The sequence below is a fragment of the Sceloporus undulatus genome, chromosome 1 (genome assembly GCF_019175285.1).
Source record: "Sceloporus undulatus isolate JIND9_A2432 ecotype Alabama chromosome 1, SceUnd_v1.1, whole genome shotgun sequence".
NCBI lineage: Eukaryota > Metazoa > Chordata > Lepidosauria > Squamata > Phrynosomatidae > Sceloporus > Sceloporus undulatus.
The window spans coordinates 364,917,104-364,937,787 of record NC_056522.1 but is presented as its reverse complement, the minus strand read 5'-3'; the positions used below and the strand labels follow the sequence as shown (position 1 = coordinate 364,937,787).

Here is a 20,684-nt window from a genome sequence, read left to right as displayed (position 1 = left end):
GCAAAATGGTTTGGTGTTGTTGCACTACTACTACTACTTCACTACTTCTACTATTTCTTCTTCTGTTGTTTATTGTTGTTTTGTTGTTATTTTATTTTATTGTTTGTTTTGTATTATTATTATTATTATTATTATTATTATTATTATTATTAGCTGGCATTCTGTATTGCATTTATGGATTTGTAACCTAGGGTTATGAATCTGTAACTGTTCTGTATTCGGTAAGACTGCATAATCTTACTGTAAGAGTACATAAATGCCACCCCAGTGACTTTAACAGCCACTGTTTTGTGGAGTTTGCATGTCATTGTACACAGCTACCCCTGGATATGTTCTTTTTAGTTATGCATACTTAACTGATTATCTGAGGGAGATCACTAATATTCTCCAAGAGCCATTCAGTAAAAGGGAAAGAAAAAGAAAGATTCAGCCAAAATGCAGGGCTTGACAGAAGTCCTCTCTGCAAGTTGGATGATTTATATTTCAAATGGCATTATAGTCATTAGGAAACAAGTGGTAGTAAAGATGACAAAATTAAGTAGCTATTTGTTATCCATCAAACAACTATCATAAAGAGAAATTACAGCACACAAGGAGCTTAAGAAAATGTCTACAGGATGACTAAATCATGTTAGCACATGGGAAGGAGTCACCACAAATAAAAACAGAACAAATGACATTTTAAGGTACTGACTGAAGGCCACACACATGATTTTCCAAGTACTCTGATGTCTGATTCAAGTTCTTTATGCATGCCTCTTCAGTGCTTCAGCTTCTCTTCCACATCCCTGTCACACACACAGAGCCTTCAACTGTCTGGTGTGAAAAGATTCTGTCATTCTAATAACTATTGTGGATTTTAAAAAAATAAAATAAGAGAGCTGACAGGAGTTTAGGAGTAAGACAAGCATTTAGAATTCCTGTTGTAAGTGATGCTACATTAACAAACGTGTGCTGCATGGTACCCCATTAAAAATACAATTTTGCATGTGGAGGAAAAGCTCCTTACTACTCTAGAAGGGGCCTGGGAAGACAAATTAGAATGCAGTACAGCAGCCATTATAAAAAGGATGTCTTTTTTTTTCTTAATACCACAATCTGATAAATTATCTTAAGTAGCACATTAATGTCAGAAACTGAGCATAATCTAACTTCTTTCGGTGGCAATATTAAATGGCTTTCAAACATCTTTCCTACTACTCTGACATTAAATTTAATAGCACCCAATGAGACCACACAAAAAATGATTCAGGCTTTTTTTTTAAAGAAAAAATCTACTGTGATGGATCATTGCCTTTTAACCAGGTTCCAGACAAATTGATGCAAACATTGAAAGGCTGGCACTTCTCAGGAGCAAGATGTGTAATTAGCTGCATAACGTTCATCATAGCAACAAGATCACAAATGTTCTACTGAGTGTCTGTGTGGCCTAATGCTGATACAAGGCTGTCAATCCCTTGAGCATGGTTTAATATGCTGAAAACAGTCCACCTGTTAATGCTTTCCCTTCCCCCAGATCCCGTCCAAATCCATCCTTCACTTCATGTGCTGACATTAACTGTGGTTGACACTGAGGGGCCAAATGTGACAAGAGAATCCACTCTGGAGCCTTGGTGCTTTCAGAGGTTTGAGTTAGGAGTGGCCATACCACTTTTTGTTTCATATGCTGAGTACAAATGTAATGATTCCCATATCCACAGCTACAGTCATAATGTTTTGCAGTGGGGACAAACTCAGTGTTGGGCTGAGATAACAATAAGACTGGGAGTGGGACTGAGCCACAAAACTAAGCATGCCCTCCTTACCTCTGCAGTATGAAATATGCATATAAAGGATACTTGACATTTTTCCTCTCCTCAATGAGAATGGGTAGTCTGACCTTTGAAAACACTTGTTAAGAAAATAATCAGCTGCTGAGAGATTTTTTTTCACATTTTTGTGACTTATGGGAAAAAAATTTCTTTTGCACAAAGTAAAAAAACCCTTGCTTTTTTTGCAAAAAAACCCCACAAAAAACCTTTAGCTTTGCACAGAAATAATTTTTATTCATAGAACATAGTGTATTTGAGCCATAATGTTGCTTCTTCCCAAAAAAGACAGGAAAAAGCAACTTTAATGGAAACAAAAATTTACAAAAAAGCCCCAAAATGTGAAAATCATTGGAACATGGTGGGGGGGGGGGGTGTCTTGCAATACTGCCCAGTAAGGAAGCAGGTTTTGAAATTATTCACTCTTGCACATGAAAACAAAACTGACATTCCCAGTTAGAAATCACCGTGATCATTATCTGTCAGTTTCACAGTAATTTAGCTCAGGGGTGGACAACATTCACAAATTCTGACGGAAAGCCAGTACCAAAACTCACAGGGTGCCAAATGGCATGACCAAATTTCAGTAGTACTGCCAGAAGAAAAGAAGGGGAGAGACAGAAAGAGAGAAGCTTTATAAAGCATCTCCCTTTCCAACCAAGATGTGTGTGTGTGCGGGGGTGCTCTTTATTTTTCAATAGATCTGTGCTTCTGGATATCTGCTGTAAAATAAAGGTGCATTTTCTCCATATGTGTTGATTTAAAGCAAAAAAAAAAAAGCACAAAAAGTTATTTCCCCCCTCATTGGCAGTGGCAAAAGAAGGGTGGGGACAGACTTAAAAACAGGAAAAGAAGTATGCAGTTTGCCTGTTGTCCTCCCCTTGCCATTATTTTAATATCACATTTGCACCTCTGCAGATAATGGTCAAGGAGTCAGCATGACATAGTGGTCTGAGTGTAGCACTGCAACTCAGGAGACCAGGGTTCAATGTCCTGCTCCATCATGAAACCCACTGAGTGATCTTGGGCAAGTCACACTCTCTCAGCCTCAAGGGAAGACAAGGGAAACCTCCTCTGAACAAATCTTGCCATGGTAGGTTTGCCTTTGAGTCGCTGTAAGTTGGAAATGATTTGAAGGCACACAACATACACAGATAATGGTCAATGGAACTTCCTGGCTGGTCAGGTTTGAATTTCGTAGGGACCAAGACTAAGTAGTGATTGAGATTGCATCTATGCTGCATAATTAATACACTTTGAAACTGCTTTAACTGCCATGGCTCACTGCAATTGGATGTTGGGGTTTGTGGTTTTGTGAGATATTTAGCCTTCTCTGTCAGAGCTTTGGTGACACAACTCCCAGAATTCCACAGAATTGAGTCATGTCAGTTAAAATGGTGTCAAACTACATTAATTCTGCTGTGTAGGAGCAGCCTAAAGGTGCATCTGTACTGTGGAAATAATGTAGTTTAACACCACTTTAACTAACATGGTGCCATCCTACAGAATCCTGGAATGTGTAGTTTTTGTGAGGCATCAGCACTCTTTAGTAGAGAAGGCTAAAGACCTTGTAAAACTACAAATTCCAAGATTCCATGGGATGGAGCTACAGCACTTAAAGTATTGCCAAACTGTATTACTTCTACAGTGTAGATGCATCCTTGGTCCTTCTCAAAGTGGCCCTCCAGAAAATCTAGTTGTTGACATTGACACTGAGCTAGCTCTTTCCAGTTTTATGAGTTCATAAATTAATTTTGCCATAAATGTGCTTAAACTGTTAACATGTCTGTACTCCTTTTTTAGCTTTCCCAGAACACTCACAGTTTTTGAAGTTTAAAGCAGTAACCTTTTCTGTAGCTCAATCACAGAGTAAGCTTTCATCTGACAAGGTAATTTAGAGTTACATACACTGGGGGGAAATTCTTGCAAGTTGTAATATGTTTCTTTAGTTCTTGTGCTCCTTTATTAGATTTTTTTTGTCTGAGACAGAGTTTCACCAGAGGAAAAAAAATTGAATGAAAATGACAGTAATCTAATCAATAGAGATATAATTTGCTCAGGAATCATATATGTTTAGATTCCACACTCAAACTGAAAAATCCCCCAGATTGTTTTTTCTGCATATATATTTATATAGTTAACAATAATTTCTTCAGAAACTTCTGGCAGTATGCATAGCAAAGGATTGCAGCTTTGTGATAGACAACCAGCTGTGAAATACCATTCTTGATTTATCAGTAAAGCCTGAAAATATGCCCATGTAGAATACCTTTACCAGTATAACAACTCAATTGGACCAGCTACATGTGCAACCCTTATGGCCAGTGGGAAACTCCCAACATAAAGGCGGGAAATGGGTGGAATCCAAGGCATGAAAAGAGAGGAAGACAGCTGAAGTTAGACCTAAATATTAGTGCAGGGACCCGTCCTACTGTTGCTGGTGGCATTACATTACCCAAGCAAAAGATGTGTAAATGCTCCCTACCAAAGACAGACACTCAGAAAGACTCTGCCCCAATACACATACCCTATTGCCCCAATAGGATTCTGACTGTAGTCAACTGCAGCCTAGCACTGGAAATATGTAACATCCAACATAGAAATTCAGTGCTCAGAGAGAAAGAGAAAGAGAGAGAGAGCCAGAGAGAGGAGGAGGAGGAGTAAAAAATCACATCAGTCTGTTGACATGTCTAGAGAAGAGAAGCAAACTGAAAGGAAACTTTCAGGGCTGCCTGCATCACTGAGATATCACCAGGTATGTGGCCATGCAAGTGGGAGAGGCTGGGGAAACCAAGCAAGGAGGTCCTCCCATCTTTGGCTATGAGACCAGGCAACTGGAAAGCATCCCCATTTGGCTGCTGCATCTACCCCACTTCTGTCAGCCACTCCACGGCTCTGCAATCTGGAGGGGATAGGGGAGACTAATAGACTGCACTGCCTATGATAGCTGACAACAGGCAACCTCCCTTCATTGGAGAACAATAACATTCAAAATCCGCAAAACAGTAATACCTTTATTGGCCAACCAAAATGCAATAACATTCAAAATCCACAAAACAGTGGTACCTTTATTGGCCAACCAAAATGCACAAAATACATGTTGCAAGCTTTAGCTTTAGCTTTCAACATGTATTTTGTGCATTTTAGTTGGCCAATAAAGGTATCATTGTTTTGTGGATTTTGGACCCTATGAGCCATTTTAAGTTCAAGAGCAGCTTGTGTTCAACGGAAAGGAACTTTGAAGTCTAGGATCAATGCCCTAAGGGAGATTGGGGCATTTTGGAGCAAAACAGCATTGGAAGGATACTAGGGATGCCTGAAAGCTTCAAAAACAATCTTGGACCTGCCTGCAATCTGAAGGCCATACTTTTCCATTCATACTTTGGGATATTGAAAATCTACATTCAGTTCCAGAAAAAAGGAGCTAAGGATCCAGTCTACTGAATGCCCAGGAAATGGTCACAGAGATCTAACTCATAATGTGTTCAGCAAAGGACAGTGGGCTGGGTAAAGTCTACACAAAAGTAGAACAGACAGTGAAAAGGCTTTTCAAAACTGAAATGGAATGGGATTGTGACCCACTAATGGACATGCTGCGCAGGGAGCCTTGCAAAGGGCTCTTCCAATTGTGGCAGAACCAAATAAAGACAAAAAGCTAGGAGTGTTTTGGGGTCTATACTAAGTGGACCATCTCAGTCCTTTGAGCTGGGTTTAAATCAGCATAGTTCAGTGTTTCATGAGTACATCTAATATAAGACAGAGCCCTGAGAAAACCCCTGATAAAATGACCATCCAGCCTCTATTTAAAACCTCCAAAGAAGGAGACTCCACCACACTCCAAGGGAGTGCGTTCCACCATCAAACAGCTCTTACTGTCAAGAAGTTCTTCCTAATTTTAAGGAGGGATTTCTTTTCCATCCAAGTACAAAGCAGGCCTGATCCTGTTTTGCTTCAAAGATCAGACAAGATGGTGCCTACAGAGTATTTAGGCAACCTCTCCACTACAACGATATTGGTTGCTATTTAGTCTTAGTTACAGATACTTAATCATTTTTGAAGGGCAATGAAAAGATAGGAGATTAAAAAATACCTTTCCAATCCCTGGGTTGTCTTTGACTTTTGACACAGCTCTCAAAAGGCATGGCGGTGCTGGAGGAGGACACATCTGCAGGATGCCACTAAAATTCGTGGCATAGATGGAGAAGTCGTGAGAGTGCAGCAAAGGCGCATGGTGCTTCTTTCTCTTCGAGGACAGGTTAAGTTTCTGTGCAGCCCTGAACAAAGTAATATTAAGGGGGGGAAAGTACAGCATTACTATCAACGAGGAGCCATTGAGACCAGTAAAGCAGATGTTCAGCACTATCACTACATGTTTAACAAATCGGGCCATTTCATTTATAATCAGATTTCTTAAGAACTTATTGCCAGGAGACTAATAGAAGGAACCAGGGGCCAAAATATGGCTGGCAAGATTGCATGTGCCATTTTTCTCTCCAGCAGAATATCAATTATACCCCCAAATTAAAAAGAAGACGTCTGGCAAGAGCTGAAAAGAAGACACAAAGGTTGCCAAAAACTTCAAGTCATAAAAATGCTTAAATCATCCCGTTGTCATTTGTAGGGGCAGATGGACTCTGCTGCTGCTAACATTTACATGGAAGTTACATATTGTACCCAAACAAGTGAAGAGACAGAGAGAAAATGACTTTTGGCTGCAGTACTAGCCAAACATGTTGTGGGTGGAGGGAACCCTAGCTGAATTTAAATAACAAAAGAACATCAGAAACTTCTTTTTGAGAAATAGCTTTTGGAGTGCAATCAGGTGTAGAGCAAGGTTGCTGCGGAAGCCAGGTAGAATGTAGGCATCTTAAATAAGTACAGGGGTGTAATGTTTGTCATTAATATTGTTTTCCCACATAAAAGAGGGCAGTACAGTATGATGTAGCTGTTAGGGAGCTGGACTAGGACTTAGAAGGTCCTGATTCAAGTCTATACTGAGCAATGAAACTCTCTGGGTGACCTTGGGCCAGTGACTCTATCTTTGTCTCTCAGATTGATCTATCTCACCGGGTTGTTGGTGTAAGGATAAAGTGAGGAGATGGAAGCCCTGTCAACTGCCTTGAGCTCAATGGAGGAATAATAGAATATACTTGTAATTGGGGGGAAGTCTCCAAAGAAAGCACTTTTCAGTACACTAACCAGCTTCACTCATGGGTCCAGCTTGGGTCCAGACTGTCTGAAAGAGCATATCTCTATAGAAGCCATCCCAAGACTAAGATCTGCAGGAGTCACTTTTGAAAGATTTGATTTTCATGCACAAGGAAGGTGAGCTCATCCATGACTAAACACATGATATTTTTATTTTATGTACTGATTTCAAGGATTTATACCATGCCTTTCTCCCACAATGGGATTATAGGCAGTTTACAATAATCTAAAAAAGATAAAAATAACATTATTAATATTAAATCATAAGTTAAAAACACAGTTATAACAAGTAAAACCCATAAAAGGCATTTACAACACAAGTAAAATTCAGCCACCAAACACCTGCCTAAACAAAAATGTATTCAGCCATCAGCAAAAAGAGAGCAAGGAAGGGACCAACCTAATTTCCCACGGAAGGGAATTTCACAGTTTGGGAGCAGCCACAGAGAAGGCTCTCTCCCTAGTCCTCACCAACCACACCTATGAAGGTGGTGCGACTGACAGAAAGCCCTCTCCTGCAGATCTTAGTCTTGGGATGGCTTCTATAGAGATATGCTCTTTCAGACAGTCTGGACCCAAGCTGTTTAGGGATTTAAAGGTCAAAACCAGCACTTTGAATTCTGCCAGGAAACAGACTGGTAGCCAGTGCAGATGTCTCAACAGGGGAGTTCCATGATCCCTGTTGCAAGCCTGGCCACAGCATTTTGGACCTGCTGAAGTTTCCAAGCAGATTCCAACAGCAGCCTCACATAAAGTGCATTACAGTAGTTCAAACGGGATGTAATCAAGACATGTGTCACCATATCCAGATCTGATTTCTCAAGGAATGAGTGAAGCTGGTGCACTAATTTTAACTGTGGAAATGTACTTCTGGCCACAGCTAAAACCTGGGCATCCAGGCTCAGATCCAAATCCAGAAACACACTCAACCTGCATACCTGAGATTTCAGGGAGAGTGTAACCTCATCCAACACAGGCTGAGTCTCTATTCCCTGCTCTGCTTTACGACTGTCCAGATTAAGTTTCAGTTTGTTCACCTTCATCCCGTGAATGATTTGTTGCTGTTTACCGCCTGGTTATTCCGGGGATAATGGCTCTTAAATCGCGATATTGTGTGAAAATCTTAATCGCAATTGCACAATATTAATGGGATAATCATTGTTTAAACCCCTGATTTCCCCTGACTTTCCCTGTGTGATAAAGTCCTATGGTTCCTGGATTTGGAGATATAGGTCAAGTCTCCTTTATCCAAAATGCTTGGGACCATAAGTGTTTTGGATTTCAGATTATTATATATATATATTGGAAATATTTGTATATATATAATAGGATATCTTGGAGATGGGACCCAAATCTAAACATGAAACTCATTTATGTTTTCTATACGCCTTATACACATAGCCTGAAGGTAATTTTATACACAGTATTTTTAAATAATTTTGTGCATGAAACAAAGTTTGTGTAAACTGAACCTTTAGAAAGCAAAGGTGTCACTATCTCAGCCACCCATATGGACAAATTTGGGATTTTGGAAGGGAGACTCAACCAGTACTGAATTTTGCTACAACTGTGGAAAATTTAACAAGAGGAAAATAGAGTGGGACTTAATTATTTTGAAATTTTTACCTCCAACAAAGGTAAAACTTTTTCATTTGAACTACAATTGCCAAGTTTTGTTTATACAGCATCTACAAGTTTTTTCAGATGTAACAGCGCTGAGACGCCTCGAGAAAGTTAGTGTTCCTTGTCAAAGGGGCAGTTAGCTTTGCACAGGGCAGGAGCAGCTTGGATCTCAAGGGAAGTTACTTTTCTGTTGCTAATTCAGCTGAAATTTTATATTGCCATTTGTCTTCAGTCTTCAGTCTTCACATGGCCAAGAAAGGGAGTAGTCTCTGACTGTACTGATATTCCTTTCTAGACCATCTTAACTGAGAACAAAAATAACATCTGAGACAAAATGTAGGCCTGTGATTCTAACATCATCACTCTTCTTCTCCTGTATGATTTTTAACATCTTTGCCTGATGAGGAAGCCAGTGAATCTTCAAAAGTTTGCATGATTAATTTTTGCATTTTTGCTGGGCAATAAAGGTTTCGTTCCTTTGTAGACTGTCTTGTATTTTGCTGCACCACCAACACGACTACTCCTGAATATGTTTCATCAAGTGGATTATTATTTCTGCTAATTGTAGTTTTAAAATCCCCCACAAACCATAAAAGCTGTTCTTGTGAAGAAAATGTCATTAACTTTAAAGAATCAGTTGTAAAAATTATTTGATTTAACATATTATTATTCCTCCTTTCCCTATGGGAGGTGTGTGTGTGTGTGAATTTCTAGTGACCCCATGAATTTCATAGGGGTCACTTAGGCAGGGAATACTCAGATGTGGTTTCACCAGTTCCTTTCTCTGAAATATAGCCTACAGCACCTGGTATTCATTGTTGTGTTGTTGATGTGTGCCTTCAAGTTGTTTCTGGCTTATGGCAATCCTATCACATGTTTGTTTTTTTTTTCAAAATTTGTTCAAAGAGGGCTTGCCTTTGCCCTCCTTTGAAGCTGAGAGAGTGTGACTTGCCCAGGGTCACCCAGCAGGTTTCCAATTCAAACCCTGGTCTCCAGAGTTGTAGTCCAACATTCGAACCACTACAGCACACTGGCTCTCTGTCTGTTACCCACCCCTGAACTACCAGATGTGGAAAGCTATTAAAGCCCTATAAGCAACAATACCCAGCCTGGTAAATAAGAAATGATATCAGAAAGCTTCTCCAACCAAGCTTTCTCCCATTTTAGGGCAAGATGATGGAACCATATGTCAACATTTTAAACTATCACTGGCTCTGTCAGATGTAAACTGTACTAAATGGCCAGGCAGGAATGCAAACATGAACTCCTAAAGTTAGCAAATGTTCCTTTTTGGTCTACAACTCCCAGAATCCCTTAGGCAGAAAGACCAGTGGCCAAGCCCAACATTGCTGCCCTTCAGTGCATTCTTATTTCAACTAGCATAACATTTGCTTCTTAGAGGATTTGCCAAATGTATTCCCTTTGGGTGGCAACCACTTTTTAACAGAATGGATGAGTTAGCACCACAGGTAAGATTGAAATGCAGCATGAACCAAGGGCCACACCAAATAGCTCCATCTTAATAGTGCCATTTAATTTACATAATGTTTACATAAACATGATTGACAACTGGCATGAGAGTGCTTTGCAGTTTGGGGATACTATTGTTGTAATTTGTTTTTTTAGTCCTCATCTTTAGGATTATTCTCTATGGCCAAACAGTCATTCTTGAAATGTTCCCTGCTTTGCAAATGACATTTCCCATATTTTTGATTAATAGGGAATATTATACACATTTTGGTTTCCATTATGTGCTGTAACATGGAAATAACAAACGGGACTGAGGGTGAAGGAATAGCTCTAGAGAATGTTTTTAAAGCTCTATGAAGGGATACACGAAGTCCTGATAGATTAATGATTGCTTCAATACAGTCTGCAGCTGGAGTCCCCTTGGGAGAAATATATAAAAGAGGAAAGGATGCCAAGATTGAATTTACACATCCAATGTTTATTCAGACACCCAGGCTGAGTGTTAATAGCCAGATACGTTTAACATACACAAGGGGATCACCGGATGAGAGATGTAGGTCAAGTATACTACAAAGGTATGAGATGGGCTATAAAAACCAAGGCCACAAACCAACACAAAATTGAGCATTTTTCAACCCACTGGTCTGAAATGCATCAACCTCTGTACTGGAATTTATAGTAAAATTTATTTTAAAATGGTCTAAATTTTAAAATGAACTGCCAAGTTCACTGGGCGAACCATTCTGCAACTGAGGTTTGTTTTGTTTTTTAAATGAAATGCATTTCCAATTCTGCTGATCATTCCAAAAATCCTTGATAAATCAATTTAGGAAGGAGAGAACATGAACTGTATGAGTATAGTCCCAGCATAATACTGGGAAAAGTCTCTTTCATGAAAGGTGATGCCAGTCAGTGTAGGCAAGATTGAAGTAAATGGACCAAAATCTGATTCAGTATAAAGCATCTTCCCATTTCTTTGGGAAATTATTCTCCTTGAGTGCATACCTGGAAACTGAAAACACAAAGGCCAGAAACAGGCATTTTCAAATACACATGTCATGTACTTGCATTCATCCAGTAGCCAAGATTACATGAAGCTCCCTGTTTGTGGTACATTCAGACACAACCTTAGGGGTTGCCAGCTCTCGACTATCACATGCCCTGAAATGTCAAGAACTAAACGGAGGACCTAAGAAGGACTCCTCACATTTAAGATCTCAAACAGAGTATGCTATTCCACTAAAGAAAAAGTTAACTACTGAGGAAAACACACACACACACACACACACACACACATTTTCCAAGATAGCCCTCTTACTCTGAGATTCCTCCCATTTGCCCTGAGGTTAGGAAGGGGGAAAGACCCTGAGATCTCCAAAACTTTCTACTATATACAAAACTAGGAAACATACATGAAAAGGTTCGATATTCCCATATTGCCTCACTTCACTAAGATAATACTATGACATCTGCCACTTATTAGCCGCAGGGACCTCTGTGCATACTAATTCATGGCTTACCTAAGGTTGTGGAGTCAAAGTTGGAGACATGGAGTGGAATCAGAAGAAATTTAGGGTGGAGTCGGAGTTGGTAGACATGGACTGATTCTTGACTCTGGCTTCTAAATAAAAACTTACAATGTCTGGTTTGTTGCATATTTACTGTCCTAGGAATTTAGGAAAGTTTTCTTGTTCAGACATTTTAATCAAATAAATGTATGTTATGTTTTATCAATCTAAATAACCTAACGATTCACAATAATGACTCCCTCCCACCAGTTTTCCTCAATTGTTTGACTTTTTTCTTTAGTAGAATTGCATACTCTTTGTAAATGTGCTTTAGGTCTGTAATGTTTAAACATATTTAACAACATTGTGAGGAGTCCTTCTTAGGTCCTCTGTTTAGTTCTTGAAATTTCAGGATCTGTGACAGTCTACGGTTGGCAACCCCTAAGGTTGCAGAATGAAACGATGAAGTGCCATCCTACAGTAGGAGTTGGGATCAGATTTGGGGGGAGGGAGTAGTTAGCATTAGATACCAATTCCACAGCCCTTGCTTTTCCCAGGGTTCATCAAATATGTATGTATACAAAAGAAGTCATATAGTGGGAAATATGTCATGAGGTTGCTACAAGAACAGTAAGCAGAGCTCTGTTGGATTAAAAATGGCTGAGCCAATTTCAGAGGACATTAAGCTGTATTGGTGCCCCATTTGCTATGGAAATCATGAGGGGTCTCCAGACATTGGGTGACATTTCCTAGAATTCCTCATTACAGGCTATGTTGGGTAGCACTCCTGGGACCTGCAATCCACAAATATTTGGGCATCTGCGTAATTCCCAACCTTGTTTTAAAACAAAGTGTGCAGTCCTTCCATGCCTTGCTTACCAATGAAATCCCACTTCCAGGAGGCGTCCAGGACTACATTTCCACTAGTAAACATAGCATAGCACATGAAAAGCATTTGTTTAAAAGGGGGAAATAGAGGTTTTGGTTTTGGTTTTGGCTTGAAGGGTTTTTTTTTTCCCCCAACCACTACAGCAATAGCACTGCATTCAGCAGTGGAGATCCAGGGAAAGAAGGACACCGGGTTAGCCTAAAAATTGCAGGGACATCCCTAAACTAGACTAAAGTTCTATGTGCTCCAGCATCTGGATTCTCACAATGGCCAACCAGACATTTCAAGGAAGCCCACATTCAATGCAAAGGCAACAAACTGTTTGTTGTTGGGTTTTTCAGGCTACATACCTGTAGTTTTTTGTGGATTTTTCAGGCTTTTAGGCCATGTTCTCTTCCATGCCAGCATTCTCTGAGGATGCCAGCCACAGCTGCTGGTGAAACACCAGGAATAAACTTTTTTAGCACACAGCCTCATAGCCCAAAAAACCCACAAACTATGGATGCCAGCCATGAAAGCTTTCAATTTTACATATGTGGCCATGTTTTGGAAGAATCTATTCCTGACGTTTTGCCTGCATCTTTGGCTGCATCTTTAGAGAATGGTGGCATGGAGGTGTGTACGGTATATATACTGTGTGACCCTTGGTTGAGAGGAAGTGACTTACATATTAATCTGTGTGTTGGTCTGTTGGTGACTGGCAAGGCCTCAGGGTTGGAGGATATGTGAAGAGGATTTGTATCTATTTAATCAATGATCCATTGGAGATTATCATACAGAGGAGCAAAGCGGATTGCTCCCATCCTTAACCTGTGCTATTCACACAATCAGGGGGGAGATTATCACACCCCTGCAGGCTTATCCCATTCTTCTCCCATCTATAAAGAGTAATGGACCCATCATTTGGTATTAACAAGAGTTTCCATTAATATCAAAGGATGTGTCCATTACTCTTTATGGATGGGAGAAGAACGGGATATGAGTGGGGGGGATGATAATCTTCCCTCTGATCGCACAAATACCACAAGTTAAGGAATGGAGCCTTGCTTCTATTTGATAATCTCCATTGTCTGCTGGGAAACCGCCTGACCTTGGGTGATGTTTATTTCTATGTGCTGAGTCTTGATTTTGGTGTTTTTCAGGACTGGTAGTCAAACTTTGTTTACTTTCAGGGTTTCTTCTTTCCTGTTGAAGTTGTCCAGGTGATTGTGGATTTCAATGACTTCCCTGTGCATTCTGACCTGATAGTTGTACAAACAGCCTTTTCCTGTTATTCCTCCACAACTGGTATTCAAGCTGGATCAGGTTGGATCTACACTGTGGAAATGATGCAATTTGACACCACTTTAAGTGCTGTAATTGCATCCTATGGACTCCTGTGGTTTTTAGTTTTACAAGATCTTTAGCTTTCTTTACCCAAGAGTGCCTGTGCCTCGCAAAACTACAGATCCCAGGATTCTGTAAGGTGGAGTCATGGCAGTTAATATGATGTCAAACTGCATTATTTCTACAGTGTAGATGCACCCATGCTCTGGTACTCTGAAGCTTGAGATCTAATTTACATGACTAATAGCAATTGACAAACTTATTCCCCATTACCAATTTGTCCAGTTCCTATTAAAAGCCATTTCGGCCAGTGGCCATATTCACATCTTGCAGTGAACAAGTTCCTAAACTCTGTAACAAAATAGTTCATCTCATCTGACTAAACTTTCAGATGGCTCCAAGCTCTTGTATTATGGAAAGATAAAAATCCTTTTTCTTTTATTCACTTCTTCCACATTTCTAAGCCTCTGTCATCTTCCCCTGAGTCATGTTTTTCTAAACTAAAAAGCCCCAGAGGATGTTGCCTTTCCTTGTAGGGAGGCGCTGAAGCAGCTGTTACAGATGGTAAATAGCCATAAGCAGTGCCAAATGCAATGGTAATTTTACTTTATCAAGAACAGAGACATTTTGTAATGCCAGGGAAGCACTCTAAAATATTTCTGCATGAAAGCCTTTGGAGAGGCATCACCTGTCATCTTAGAAGGATCTATAACCACTTCTGTAGAGACCAAAGAGCACCAAAAATATCAAGTAGTAGCAGATTCACAGTACTAAAGAAAGTACTCTTGACTGAAATGGGACTGAAGACTTGGATTAATGAAACCTGTAGATCTAAACTAAAGGATTACCAGATACCTACAGGATTTTCAACAGCCTCAAGAGACCCTAAACCCAAGCTATCTATATATCAAATGCAAAACAGCTGAGCCCTCTTCAGGCTTTGCATTTGAGGCCAATCTCAAGGAGCCAGAACCACAATATGTACCACACACGCCGCAGGGGAACAGCTGTTATCTATGTGGCCATCTTTGAACGAATTAAGAAGACGGTACTGTAACCCAAACTGACATGGCACTGCGCCTGAAACAGCAACACAGTGCAATCCACTTTCTTTCCCAGAACGCTGGCCAATTCCAGAACATTTTTGTAACACAGACACATGTTGCAAGTAGGAAGGCATTTGGATCTCTGGGGAAAATCACTGGGCGGGGGGGGGGGGGGGGGGGGCTCGTTTCATTGTCCTTGAAATGTCTTGAAGTTCACCAGTGTCAGAACATGCCAATTTACCTTGAAATATCATTTCAAAAGAGATACATTAGCAATTCTAGGAGGTAGGGTGATTCCATGTGATTTTTTAAAATTGTGCGATCATCCACATAATTTCATAAAGTGGTCCAGAGAAGACACAAGTTAGGGGGAAAGTGCCACTATATTGTGGTTACATGAAAAAGCATCTTAAAAGCCCATTAAGTTAACAATTTCTGCACAGAAAAGTGGTCATTTATTACTCATGTATCAAAGTGGTATCTTAAATTTACACTTGTTGACATATGTCAACCCTATGGCAAACCTATCACAAGGTTTTTTGGGTCTGAGAGAGTGTAACTTGCCCAAGGTCACCCAATGAGTTTCCATGGCCGAGTGGGGAAATAAAACACTGGTCTCCAGAGTCATAGCCCAACACTCTATGCTAGATTTCTTCTTGTGTGCCACCAAATCATTTTTTTTTTACTTATGACACCCTAAGGCGAAACTATCATGGGGTTTTCTTGGCAAGTTGAACAGCATCAGTATTGGTGAATGACAACATTACAGAGACAACATAAATGGCATCACAGCTAATGAATGTTAGCACTGCACAAAGGGACCAAAAGTGAACCTCCTTGCGAGAGTCTATGATGTGGTCTACCAGGAAGAAATTGACAACACTCCAAAACAGGATTGCCTGCTAATAATAGGCGACTTGAATGCTAAAGTGGGAAGTAAAGAAGAATCAAAAAGTTTAAGAAGATTCAGATTGGGTACAAAAAATGAATCCGGAGAGCGATTAATGTAATTTTGTGAAGGCAATGATCTATTCGTACAAACAGATAGGAGAGTACACCCATGGAGATTGTTAATACAAAAATCAGATGGACTACATAACTGGAAGAAGAAGACAGAGAAGCTCCATTCTTGCAGCCAAAACTATACCGGTTGCTGACTGTGGCACAGATCATGAACTACTTATATCACAACACAAAGCCAGTCATCATCAAAATATGAGCCAAACAACATCTCAACAGAATTTACAGTAAGAATAGATTTGCATTATTAAGCTTAATCAACCTCGAACCAGAAGATCTATGGTCAAAAGCCAGGGACACAGTCAAGAAAGAAGGCAGAAAGACGCTATTGGCAGGCAAGAGAGAGAGAGAAGAAGAAATAATTGATAACAGACAAAATGCTTCAAGCAGCAAAGGAAAGACAAGCAGCAAAAGTAAAGGCAAATAGGAATAAAATCAGAAGCATGAATGCAACTCTTTAATGACTAATGCACAAGGATACAGAGAACTACTATAATAATCAATGCAGAGAAGCAGAAGACAGCAACAAAAAGAAAAAACAGGAGATCTCTTCCACAAGATCAGGGAACTCAAAGTGAAGTTGGGAGTTCAAGCCAAGAAAGGGGATATTCTACAACAGTGGTCCCCAAACTGTTCTCTTAAAGGAATGTTGGACTTCAGCTCCCAGAATCCCAGACTATTGCACAACATGGCTGAGGCTTCTGGGAGCTGAAGTCCAAAATCTCTTAAAAGGCTGTTTGGGGACCACTGCTGTACAATAAGAGGAATATTCTACATGATCAAGAAGAAATAAAAAACAATGCATAGAGCAGCTAAATAAAAGAAATGACACATGAAATGAAGAACCATATGAAGCTCAACCACAAATTCTGGAGAGTGAGATGGAAACCAGGAGGAATAAATCACCAGGAAAAGAGGACATCTCAACTGAACTGCTATAATCCACACAGACAGAATCAACATCAGTGTTAACTAAAATATGCCAACAAATACAGAAAATGAAACAGTGGCCAGCAGATTGGAAATGATCAATATCCACACAATTTCCACCCACAAAAACCAAGACACAAAAGACTACCATAGCACTGACCTCCCATGCAAGCGAAGTCATGTTCAAAATTCTGCAGCAGAAACTCTACCATATATCGAACAAGCAATTTCAGAGGTGAAAATAGACCATCATATGCAAGCTCACCTTTCTGATTCACTGTCAAGAATCAGGGCAGCATTTTGAAATGTATCTTCTTCTCCTTATCTTTATCTAGTCATTTAAAAAAGACTCCAACAAAAGAAGCTAAGCCACAGGTTCTACCAGCCAATGATTCTCTCCCTGCCCAATTAATGCTTCTGAAATGCTGCTGTATATTATTTTCCCCTCTGACTGTGAGACCTACTGACTGCATTTTGCTTAACTCTTTTCATCTTTAATAGAAGTTGTCTTTTAAGATGCTCCAGAGAGTTCTTTGCTCATAGCTAGGTGTCACAGCAGAAAATAAAAACTAATATACGGCACATAGAGGAGCACTCAAATATCAAGTGACAAGGGACGGGCCTCTAACCTGCTTTTTCCTCTTGCACAATTTTCAAATTGCTCAGGTCGGCTGGTTCTGCTGTACAGAGACAAGGGGGGGAGCATGGGGTGGCCAATTAATTAATAGCATGCATCTGGAGAACAAAATGGAGGGATACATGATCAATGCACCCCTGATATTCTAAGGGTGACCATAATGAAACATGCTTTGGATCCCTGGGGGAGGGACCTCTTCACTGGGGGATCAAAGTTGCTTTTTACTAGTACAAGGATGATCTCTTTACTAAGTACAGGGGTTGAGGGACTGAATAAGCTATCACAGTGCTCTGGAGGACCCACATTGTGACACCTCTCTGTGTTTCACATACACCTGAACAGAGGAGGAAGGCAAACCCAGCTACAATATTTTGCCCCAAAACAACTGACAGTGTCTCCCAAGTCTCTGATAGAATGTTATTGGCTTTTTCACAATGTTTTCAGGTGTTTCATCCCACCTTTCACCTTTTTAGGCCTGTACAGGCCTTTTTTTCCCCAAACCAAGAAGTGATTATCTAGGGGTGTAAAATATTACAGCCCTCCTCCAAAATCTGGACAGATGAGGTATAACATTGAAAAGCCACACTCTTGCCACCTCAAAACCACCTCAAAACCTTGTGGTCCACCAACCAGAACCAGGTACAAAAGAGCACCTTATGAAGAACAGATCTACACCATGAATCAAGGAAGAAAGAAGGAGAGACTATAACTTAGTGACAGGACACTTGTTTGCATATGCAGAAGATCCCAAATCTAATTGCTGGGATATCCACTTTAAAGTATCAGTGAATGATGGCAAGGAACTTACTCTGCTATTGGCTGGATAACTGCTCTCAATACAATACAGACCAAGATGTGAACAACTTGAGGACCTCTATTCTTGGGGCTCCAGTTTCTACCAGTGTTAGACAAGATAGGGTCAAGCAGGCCGGCAGCTTGGAGAGGCCTCCAGCCACTCCAGCTCCAGTCACCAAACGCCAAGGTCCCGACTTCGACAAACGCCACAGTCTGCCATAGACCACCAGAAAGGAACAGTTTTTTTGTGCTCCTTTTGCAGTCAGGTTTGGGCCACCTTAGGCAACCCCAACACAGCTTCATCCTAAACACCATGCCCCTAGATCGGCCTGAAGGCAGCACTTTTGGCCCATCTGTTTCAGGCCATACTCAACTGTGAGAGAACATGGAAGCGGCGAACTACCATCTAAAATATGTTGTCCTCTCCTAGGCTAGATGTAGAAACAGTCTCAGATGGTATAAAGTATTTTTTCCCAGGGTAGCCATAATCAGATACTCAGTGTAGAAATTTGTTTTCTGTTCCAGAACTAATCTAAAAAAACCTGTTGTTACTCTTAAACTATTGGCAGTCAGATGCCAAGGCCAATTTACTGCATATAACCCAGATAAATACCAGTAGATGGTGATTCACCTTCTGCTCACCCTGCTTCATATTTTATTATGATTATGATTATTATTACTAGATTATTATTAGTAGTTGATTAAGCAACCAAAAAGCCAGATCCTTAGCTTTGTATCAATAACCATGCCTTCAGAATACTCTCCTAATGGTGATGGCATTTGTAAGATTGGGGGGAAAGTTTTGAAGCACCCTATACTTCATTCAATATAAGCAATATCATTTTATCTAGATTCAAGTTCAGGACAAACATAAAGAATTATGCAAGTCTGAAGCAAAAGGTAGCTATGGGCAGCACCAACTGATTAGTATCTGTAATGTCTTTACATTATAGAAGCACGCATGCACCAATTTCTACAGCAGTTCTACAACTGTATTATAAATGCTTCCACTTTTGTTTTGTTTTTTTAAATAAAGTAAAGGATGTATATTACAAATACACTTAAAAAATACACACAGTGCTTTAAATCAACAACCTTTTCCAACCCAGTCCCTTCCTAATTATAAATACAGTTCCCAAATAACAATTCTGATTAACTCCAGCCCTCAAAGGACACAGATGATGGGGGCTACAGTCCCAAACATCTAGAGGGAACGAGGTTGAGAAAGGTTGCTTCTTTCAAAGTCAGACAGTAGATCTGAAAGGAAACCTGGGGAGAGGTGCAAAATTAATGCCTGGCCCATTATTTCACTTGCTAGAATGTACATCTGGCATGGAAATTATGCAACCTGCAGGACGAGCAGGGGTATAAATCCTCACTTATCTTATTCTTCTGAGCTCAATGAAAGGGGGCTCTCATTTTTCCCCTTCCTTTTGGCAGCAAGTGTTTTTTTCTGCATTTTTGAAGAAATGTTTGTATTTGCAGACAAACTTTTGCACAAATTTACAAACATTTTGTATGCAAATTACATATACCGTGCCTTGTTGCATAGACATTTTTAAATGTGGGGGGGGGGCTAAAAAACACCACTCCCACATGTTTTTCTACAGAGCAAGTTTTCCGAACACTTCAGGACAAAGGATACAGGTATATTTAAGTTAAACAAGTAAGAGAGTGTTCCTGGGAATAGCTGCTCTTACAGAGAACGTTTGTTACCAGAAGCGAAAATAACATGGAAAGAATAGGGATAGGTTCCTACGCCACAAAAAAGAAGAGCAGTTCATCAGGTGTTCAACATATTGTTAAACTCAAAACTCAATAATATACATACATAAAATTAACCAACCAAGTCAGGTGAAATAATGAAAACATTTTGCATTTCTAAAAAATGCACTTTAAATCATCTTTCAAATGTACCCGGGATGATTTTTTTTCTTTCTTCAGCTTCTATTGTTCTTATGGTTTTCTATTTTGATGACCAAATCTATAGCTCTTGTTTTTCCTCCTTTTCATTCTATTTTGCTCTTACACATGTTCGGTAAGGGATTCTAGGCAGCAAGCTTCAGTTTACCTGCCTGTGTAGGCAGGCACACATGGCTACCTAGATCAGCCAGTACAGAAACCATTCTTTCCCAGTTCAAGGCTTTATTGCACTGTTACTGTTGACAATCTGCTGCAACCAAGCATCAAGGTCTGTATTTCTTCAGCTCCCCTTCACCATCCATCCAATGCTAATGTGCTGAAAAGTTCCATTAGACAGAAGACAAGAAGAAATGGAGGCTGAGGAGGTGTAAAAAGAATTTTTAAAAGGAGTTATTGTCAGAGACTTGGCTAACTGTGGGTCTAATCTGCACTGGCAAAAATAATGCAGTTTGAACCTGTTTAACTGCCATCGTTCAATGCTATGGAATTCTGGGATCTTTA

General features: G+C 40.0%; 1 protein-coding gene across 3 annotated transcripts in view; it reads right to left on the bottom strand.

Moving 5' to 3' along the window:
* Positions 1-20,684, bottom strand: part of KIF26A (kinesin family member 26A) — a 214,458-nt gene that overhangs the window by 52,145 nt on the left and 141,629 nt on the right. For all 3 annotated transcript variants that reach the window (XM_042444932.1, XM_042444933.1, XM_042444934.1), the window contains one exon: positions 5,899-6,082. In XM_042444932.1, the coding sequence (XP_042300866.1) occupies positions 5,899-6,082 (184 nt within the window). The remainder of the gene's footprint in view (positions 1-5,898; positions 6,083-20,684) is intronic.